The sequence below is a fragment of the Enoplosus armatus genome, chromosome 6 (assembly GCF_043641665.1).
Source record: "Enoplosus armatus isolate fEnoArm2 chromosome 6, fEnoArm2.hap1, whole genome shotgun sequence".
Lineage (NCBI taxonomy): Eukaryota > Metazoa > Chordata > Actinopteri > Centrarchiformes > Enoplosidae > Enoplosus > Enoplosus armatus.
The window spans coordinates 444683-454364 of record NC_092185.1 but is presented as its reverse complement, the minus strand read 5'-3'; the positions used below and the strand labels follow the sequence as shown (position 1 = coordinate 454364).

General features: G+C 45.4%; 1 protein-coding gene across 1 annotated transcript; it reads right to left on the bottom strand.

Annotated features, from left to right (window-relative positions):
* Positions 1 to 2350: 2350 nt before the first annotated feature.
* Positions 2351 to 9548, bottom strand: LOC139286511 (BTB/POZ domain-containing protein kctd15-like). Its single transcript, XM_070907329.1, has 5 exons — positions 9452 to 9548; positions 7170 to 7345; positions 5738 to 5882; positions 3946 to 4248; positions 2351 to 3075 (listed from the first exon to the last, which is right to left on the bottom strand). The coding sequence occupies exons 1-5, from the start codon at positions 9476 to 9478 to the stop codon at positions 2914 to 2916; spliced, it is 813 nt and encodes a 270-aa protein (XP_070763430.1). The 5' UTR covers positions 9479 to 9548; the 3' UTR covers positions 2351 to 2913.
* Between the last annotated feature and the right edge of the window lie 134 nt (positions 9549 to 9682).

Below are 9682 nucleotides of genomic sequence, written 5' to 3'. Positions count from 1 at the left end.
CCAATCCTCATATCCTCAAAGGTGTTTCATAGTCACGAGTCCCTGCAGCATCTTCTGACCTTCACTTTGAACCCTCACGTCTAGTGTTACAACTTCTCTTGGTGTGTTTTGAAAAGGACGTCTCAGTTTTAGCTCCTTCGGGTGCCTAGTTTTGGACTTCAGCTCCATGTTTGTTAAAAGAGAACTCCACTGATTTAACATCTCCTGTTAACACCAGCGAAATTAATCTGGGTCTTTGCAAAGCTAATTGCTAACTTGCTAGCTGGCCGGGCTAACGTAATATCTCTCTCAGCTTTTCACTATTTTCTGTACTGTTCCGTTTACGCCCCCTGACATTTTGTTCACCATTGAACATCATTTCATCCTATAAATGTTACTGAGGAGGGAAAATAAGTCAGTGAGCAAGCTGGTTAGCTCCTTAGCTTAGCTCAGTCGCGAACAGGAGACAGGAGGACATCATACTGACACGACTTATTGTTCTAACCGTGAGTAAACCAGGTCTCTGTTTAATAATCTGATCTATAATCATCATTAAAACACACAGCTAACAAGCTACGTTAGCTCCCTCCATGTTGGACTCTCCAGCTTGCTGTCGGTCGCACGTCACCAAAGTTACACTCGATGCAGAACTTATCCTCCTTTTTATTCCGCACATTCTACCCACAATGCAACTGGACGTCCAACAGTTAGGTGGAGGTCCAGTTGCAGTTTTTCTCATTTTCAAACTTGTAGTCTTCACCTGGAAACACAGTTAGGAAGAGAACCACTGGAGTTCACCTTTAACAGATTTGAAACACTGGGCACCGCCTCTGAGACGTCAAAGTGTTTTCCAGACAGTGAGATGAGCTGATGCTGCAGCTGATCCAGCGCTGTACCTACTGAGGTGCCTTTAGGGTCTCCTCTCTCTGAACGTCTCCTTGGCTCCATCTCTTGCTCTCCGCAGCCCCCTCAGCTACCACTCAGGATGCCGGGCTCATGGGCTCTTCACTTTGTTTTTTAATGTTTTCTGAGCACGCTCAGATCTGCGAGGTTGGTACGTTCACACATTCAACCGTCACTTTTTAGTCGTCCACCGAGAATCATGAGTTTTGTTTTATCGAGCATCATGTTATCGATCGCTGTAGTCAGAGGAATGAGCACCGCGAGAACTGTGAAGCTTCGATGGTCAAATGAACGCAGACGAAATAGGTGTGTGTGTGTGTGTGTGTGTGTGTGTGTGTGTGTCAGTGTGTATTTGTGGGATAATGGCGGCGACAGCCGACAGACTTGAAAGGTTACAGCAGTTCAACTTTTAGGTACATCCTCTTTTTCTTCCCTTCCTCTCTGAGAGTCAGTTGTCCAGATTGATGCCATCCCATGTCCGTATGTTAGCTTAGCTTAGCATAGACTGGAAACAGGGGAAACAGCTAGCCTGGCTAAGTCCAAAGCTAACAGAAAGGCACTGATCAACACGGCATCTCGTTTGTTTGACCTGTACAAACACTGAGGTCTAAAAACGACACTTGGTGCTGTTCCATGGTTATGTGTCGGACTTGTTGGCCGTCAGCAGTGATCCGGTGTTTTAGATGAAAGACAGAAAAAACAGCACATAAATGAGTTGCAGTGTTTACACTCCAGTTTTGGTCCAGATGACACAAACTGATGTTGATCAGGGAGCTGTAGAGTGCTAGCTGTTTCCATGCGTTTCCAGTCTTTAAGCTAAGCTAAGCTAACTAGCTGTAGCTTCATATTTAGCGTACAGACATGAGAGTGGTATCGATGTGAATATGTGACTCTCGGAGAGGAAGAGGAGGATGCACCTAAAAGTTGACCTGCTGCTTTAAGACAGATGATTGACAGTTAGCAGTCATCACAGGGAGCTGGCTCTCCTGCAGACAGAACTCACTCAGGCTACGTTCAAGAAGACTAACAAACACAAAGCTTCAGATCAAACAACATTCCTGCAGTTTCCCCTAACCCCTCCTCTTCATCCCGCCTGACGTGTGATTTAACTTTTAGCGCAATGTACGACTTTGAAACATTAGAGTTCAGCCTGAAGACGTCGACCTTGTACTGTTGAACATGTTCATTTGTCAGTAGTTGAAGATGCAGTTTCGCTTCACGGTTTGCTGTTGAAAGTTTTTAAGATGACTTTTTTGGAAAGGGCGTGTACATTGAAGGTTTTTAACGCTTTAAATGTCTTTTTCCCCTCATATCGGGCATTTGGTTTGTATAGTATATAGCTCTAACTGCTAATGAAGCTGTGGTGTATGTACTGTATATCAGTCAGAGTCTGGGTCTCCAGAGCACCCAGGTCAAGTCTCATCTGTTGGAAGGACACAATTTTTGCGACTATTTATATTTCCTACATTCTGTATTCAATCCTGACGCATTTCAGGCAATGCAATTTTACAGTTGTTTGTACCTTTGCAAAAAAAATGAAATAAAGAAAATGATAAAGAAGCAGGTTTGACTTCATCTGGACTTTGTGGAATTTAAAACTTGGGACTTCAGAGACATTTACGTTTTTATCAATACATCTGTACAAATGAAAAGTAGTGACACAAAGGAAGCTAACAAATACATTAAATATACATTTTCAAAATGTTATTTTTATAAAAAGACTTAAATTATGCGCACTGTGGCGTCCATACACTCAGAGGACATTATTCAGCCGGCACGCTGTTCCTATCAAACGAGAGCTTCTTATTACAAATATTATTTACGTGTGACCGCAAAGTAAGTCCGGCATCAGGCTCCAACCTGAAGCTCATGTAGAGTTCCAGACGTCTGCAGACCACAAAGGTCTTTAAGTCTTGAGACACTTCCTGTGAAGGTTTCAAGTCTTCAAGTCTCAGCATGGTTTTATCCTCCAGCTGCTGAGACCATCCAGATGTGAGTAAACAGACTGTTCATGAGGTGTGTTGGTGGTTGTTAGTCCAGAGGTTCCTGTTTGATCCGGATGGGGGTGCTGGTGATGGACTGGCTGTGCCGCAGGTCGCGACACAGGACGTACTCGCTGAACTGGGACGAGTCTACTCCCCCACCGCAGGACGCCTTGATGCTGAAGCCCTTCTGAAACAGGCGCTCCAGGACCTGCAGACAGAACGATAGTCAGTCAGACAGACAAAACGATAGACAGGCAGGCAGGCAGAACGACAGGCAGTCACACAGACAGACGGTCAGACAGACAACGACTGACAGACAGAAAGTCAGACAGACAGTCACACAGACAGGCAGTCAGACAGACAGAACGACAGGCAGTCGGACAGACAGACAGACAGGCAGTCAGACAGAAACGACGACAGACAGTCACACAGACAGGCAGTCAGACAGACAGAACAACAGGCAGGCAGGCAGACAGTTCAATTTTCAATTTGTTTTTTCAATTCAATTTTATTTATATAGCGCCAAATCACAACAAAAGTCATCTCATGACACTTTACAAATAGAGCAGGTCTAGACCGACTCTATAATCTTATTACAGAGACCCAGCAGTTTCCACCATGAGAAGCACTATGGAGACAGTGGAGAGGAAAAACTTCCTTTAAGAGGCAGAAACCTCAAGCAGAACCAGACTCTAGATGGGGGGGGGGGGGGGGGGGGGTCATCTGCTTTGACCGGTTGGGACAGAACGACAGACAGGCAGTCAGACAGACAGAACAGCAGTCAGACAGACAGAACAGCAGTCAGACAGACAGGCAGAAAGTCAGACAGTCAACTTTTAAGACGACATGGACGAGAAGTTAAAGTGCCCAGAATAATGTGAACAGGAAGATTGATGTGATGAGAGCACCAGAGCAGCTGAGACTAGCAATTAATGTTGATTGCAAAAGTAATCAACATAAAGTCATCAATTAATTTATAATTAATATGAGAAGTTACAAAAACAACAAGTACTGTTATTGATCGGCTGTTTCAGTTTGGTGCTTTGTGTGAATGGATGCAGTGCAGGTGTGAACTTGCCTGCACAGAGTTGAGTCTGCAGTATCCGTTCAGGGGGAAGCGGATGACGTGGGTGGGGTCCTGGTTCCAGCCGGCGTTGACCGAGTTACACATGACGTCTCCGGTCTCGGGGAAGATCTCCTCGATCAGGACCTTCTCTCCGCTCAGCGCGATCCTCTCGCCCAGATCGGGCGTGACTCGGACCACCAGACACTCGCAGGGCGTCGCCCATTGGGCCTCTCGCTCCACCTGCCAGCGCTCCAGCTCCCGCACCATTGGAGTCAGCTGGTAGAACCGAGCCTCCTCGTACAGCTGGGGGAAGTCCTGACAGAGACACGGGGGGGGGGTCACGGTTAGAGACGGGACCAGCTGACGGGACGGAAGGTGGTTTCAGTGTAATGATGTTACATTCATTCACTGTAACCATGACGACAACAACTACACACATCATCTTCCTCTAAAGTTCCGACAGTGAAATTTAAACGTTCTCAGACCTTCTGGAGGAGGTGCAGAAGTAAAGAGGACAGACAGAGGGGACCAGAAGGAGGACAGACAGACAGACAGACAGACAGAGGACAGATGGAGGGGACAGAAGGAGAAGAGAGACAGACAGATGGACGGGACAGAAGAAGAGGACAGACGGAGGACAGCGTCACTTCTTCACTGTTGATAAAAGCTGCAGCTCTTTGATGAAGCCTCATCTCTGCTGTCACTGATGTGACGGAGGAAGACGAGGAGGCTGGTGCTTCTTTTACTCCACACTGCTCCTGACAGAGAGCTGCTGTTGGCCCGAGGCTTCACACTGTATCAAAGCCTCTCCTCCTTCACCCCCCCCCCCTCCCGGTCCTCCCCCCATCTCAGGCTGGAAGCGAGGAATAGATGTGTTTTATAAAGAGGGGTTGTGTCTGCGGGGCGTTTTAGTCATCCTGAGCAGAATAACAGAGGCAGCACTCGCTAACTACACTACATTACACACACACACACACATACACACACTACACACACACACACACACTACACACACTACACACACTACACACACTACACACACTACACACACACACACTATACACACACACACACTATACACACAATACAATTTAGTAAAACACACTCGTCGGGCTGTAAGCGACTGCACAGTTCAAAGACTGCAGTCTGTTGGTGGACGGAGACGAAGCATCTTTGAGCTCATTTACAGTTGGAGCTGCTATTATTATTATTATTGTTAATATTGTTTTACATGTAGTCAGGTCTCTCTTGAAAATGAGGTCTTAATCAGGATCTAGCTGATAAATAAAGGTAATAATAATAATATGAATAATTAGGCTGTCTGTGACCCGCTGACCTGGAGTCAGCTCCAGTTGTTTTATGTCAGGGAGTCAAAGCTGTGGTCTCCCCCTAACCCCTAACCCTAACCCACTACGCTCATCTGAACACAAACTGCCTCCTCGTCCTCTTTCATATTTCAGAACATGCTTCACATGTTTACTCCATCAAAATATATTTTCCACTGTTTTTTAAGTAAAAGTACTACAGTCACGCTGTCACTGTCTGACTCCCATCAGTCCATCGGTGCCACTGGATGGGTGTTGGAGAGGTCAAAGGTCAATGTAGTTAAAGGTCACAGCATCAAGTTTCATATTGAAGCTTCAGAAATAATAAAGTACAACATGTAGACTTCAGTGATGATACTCCATAGAGGATATCTGTACACATACTGCATACACATACTGTATACTCTGTGTACTCTGTAGACTCTCTCAGCGGGTTCAGAGTAGATCTGGGACCTGTAGATCTGAAGTTTAGACGTTACCTTGAAGTCTTCGGGCAGAAGCAGCTTGCAGGTCCGCAGGAAGCTGAGGATGTAGCGGAAGATGTCTCCGTCTCTGTCGATGAAGTAGTGCTGCTTCAGACTGTCCAACACGATGGGCTCCGTGCCGTTAAACAGACGACTGATCCTGCAGAGACACAGACCGCAGACTGGAATGACTACACATGCTGATATATCTTTATTAAGATTTAATATTAAAACACACACTCGCTGCTGTCCGGTGCAGGTTCAGAGACATTAGACAGGGATGTCCTCTCTCAGGACAGATAAACTCCTTAGCTAGTGAGCCTCTTCTGAATAGATTAAGATCCAGCTCATCAGGACCACCTCGCTAGTGGAAGATAAGGACAGCTCCTCAGATCCACCTTTGTACTAGTCTGTCCTTAAGGTGTTTCAGGTTCTAACATCCCATCAGAAAGCTGCGATGACACCAGGGATGTGGATCTTTGAGGACCCCCGTTTAGAAACGGTGTCATCACCTCTCAGGGTCTGTCTTCTGTCAGCCTGAGATCCAGCATCAAATGCACCCTCCCTTGCAGGTGTGAAGGGGTCCAGATGGACAGAGTGTTTTGGCATGGGATTGTCCCAGAGGGGCTGTTGGTGGTCCTGGTACAAACCCCCATTGACAAACAGACAGGCGACCTCCAGTGGAGGACTGTACATGGGGCCATAGCTACTAACAGGTATCTGGTGCATCTGAGTCCTGATACACCATCTGTTGATTCAGTGGTCCAGACCAGTTACACAATTCAGCCCACTACAGTCCAGGTTTCAGGTCTTCAGAGAACATTTTTCTTTTTACTAGGTTCTGCCAACTCTGCAAAGAAAACAACTACTTGGAAAACAAGGAGAAGCCGTGTGAGGGGTCAGAGACCTGGTCCTGATGGGCTGGACAGGATGTGTTCAGTCAGAGAGACTCTGCTTCTCAAGTTGTCATTTAGTTTCATTTCACTTCTGTTTTGGGTTTTTGCATGAATTTGTTTTATTCTAATTTCGATGACAGAAAAAACTAATAAACTAATAAAGTTTTGAAATGATGTTCTCTTCTGCTCCACTGAGTCTATTTAATAACATTAGTTACTTTGCAGCTTCATATTAATAATACAAAATATAATCGACTAATAAATGATGATATGATGCATCAGAATAGGAAGTCATTAAAATGAGCTGCAACATTAAAGTGATGAACACATGAATAATTATAATCAATAATATATATATTATTCTGCATGATGAGTACTTTTATTTTTGGTACTTTAAGTATATTTTGATGCTGATATTTTTGTACTTTTACTAAAGTAACATTTTGAATGCAGGACTTTTAGTTGTAACAGAGTACTTCAACACTGGCATTATCACATCTTTCATCCTGAGAGCCTACAGTAACAATTCAAGGGTGTCCAGGTGGTCTTACCTGGACTCGGGGTATTTGGTGAGCGTTGCCAGGCTGCTGGTGTACATGTGCCCCCCCACATCGATGTGGACAGGGGCGTTGGCCTTGGTGAGCTGGGCGGGTGACGGGATGCCCTGGGCGGTCATGGGGGACACGGGGGAACGGCTCAGAGACATCCTGGACATGCTCCGCCCCTCCTGCCACAGGTAACCACAGGTCAGAACACACCTGAGCTGAACAGGTTCATTTATTATCAATTTATTCTGTTAGATCATGAATGGCTCCAACAAACAAAGACAAGTTCTGACTTGGTTCTATAAGATTCTACTACAGGAGGACCAATCAGTGCTCTGAATGTACACAGGAAGACCAATCAGTGCTCAGAATGTACACAGGAGCACCAATCAGCTTCTTCACCTCACTGCTCTGAGGCCAGAGTTCAATCTGAAGTTTTCAAAACTCAAACTTGATGATTTAATCAAAAACACAAAATGCATTCAGTGACTTCAACTCAACCAGCACCAAACCTCTGTGTGTTTACGCTCCGTTTTACACACGTTCACAAGTTACATTAACTGCATGAAGCTGAGAATACTTGTGTACTTTTACTATATGAAGCTCAGAATACTTGTGTACTTTAACTACATAAAGCTGATAATACTTGTGTACTTTTACTACATGAAGCTGAGAATATTTGTGTACTTTTACTGCATGAAGCTGAGAATACTTGTGTACTTTTACTATATGAAGCTCAGAATACTTGTGTACTTTAACTACATAAAGCTGATAATACTTGTGTACTTTTACTACATGAAGCTGAGAATATTTGTGTACTTTTACTGCATGAAGCTGAGAATACTTGTGTACTTTTACTATATGAAGCTCAGAATACTTGTGTACTTTTACTGCTGATACTTTAACTACATGAAGCTGCCTGGGGGGGGGCAGCCACACTGATGAAACAGAGGATGGTGATGACCTGGGGGGCTGCTGGGCCAGCCACACTCTGGATTAATTGACCCCCCCCCCCCTCCCCCTCCCTCACAGAAAGTCTCTCGGTTGTAAAAAAGAGCTTTGAAGCATGAAAGGTGAACAGGAGGCGGGCTGCAGCTTTCAGTGTCTCTGCCCCGCGGCCTGCACGCCGCCCCGGGCCAAACTGACAAACACTGCTCCCTCTCCCTCCATCTCCGTCTCTGTCTGCTGTTGCGCGGAGGAAAAGTCAGTCCTCTGCTGCACCAGGAATCGGTGTTAAAACCTCCGGAAATAACAGGGTGCCCGCCTGTCTGCAGCTCTCTGCTGATTACAGGCTGCAGATATAAAGTCACACAAACACTTTCAGGGCTGAAACGTTTAAGGAACTGAACGTGTGGCCTGGATGAAAGTCTTCCCCATCAGTAATCCAAAGGTAAACACAACAAGGGAGGTCAACCCACCAAAATAAACAAGAAAGAAACAAATCAAAACAGTCTTCTCTGATGGTGAAACTGTTGAGAATCACAAACTGCAGATTTTCAAACTCTGACCTAAATGATGAGAACAGAAGAACAAGAAGCCTGTGTCGTCACTAAATCCGCTGGTCGATTTGAATATTCGTACATTTCCTCACCGGATGTATCTGAAATCGTAGCTTCGCATGTCAACTTCAATACTTTCACTAACCTGTTTCAGTGTATGTGGAGAAACGTGGTCACAATATGCGCCGCTCTCGCTTGTGTGAAACCACAAGCCAGACTCCATTAAAAAATCGGAACATTTAATGGGGCTTCGCTAATCGGCAGACGTTGAGTATCGCCTGAGCCTGATTTAAGGGCTTTTCTCTATAGTGTAGGGCCTGTTGGTATATTCGGGATATGAATCATCCATGAACTAAAGCTTACTTTCGATAATCTTTACTTTTACTGCAGAGTCATATGGATCTCTTCCGCCCAACACGGCGTACTTGATGGTAAAAGATGGCAGGAGAAACAGGCGAGCCAACAGTGAAAGTTCAAGTTTGATTGAAATACAGCCTGCTTTGGAACACTTGATTTATGCCGAATTTAACACCGTGTCATACCATTACAGATTATATAAAGCGTTGTTGTATAATTAATGTGTGTGTTCCGATACCTACAAATACTTCAAACTGTCACATTTTAAATGGGATTTGGTAAGACTTTATGAACAGCGCCTATCGGGGCTATTCTAAACACTGCGGAATATTGGAATTTCAGGGTTTGACATCGTAAACTTGACAACTTGGGTCTGAATCATGAAGCTGTAGACCTACGTGACTTGTTCGGCTGAAGGCAGCGTGGTCTTACCTGAGAGGACACCGACACAGAAGACATGGAGACCGGCGTCTGTCTGCACCGTCCCGGGGTTTGAAATCTGAGGATACCGGTTGGTCTACACTTCACGTCCTCGTCAGTCTGCCTCGTTGTCCTCCAGTGTGTGTGTGTATGTGTCAGGCAGAAGGAACAAAACACGTCCGCGTCTCCTCCGACAGAATAAAGAGGAGGGCTGAAAGAGAAGTCTCGCCCGGGGCCCTTCAG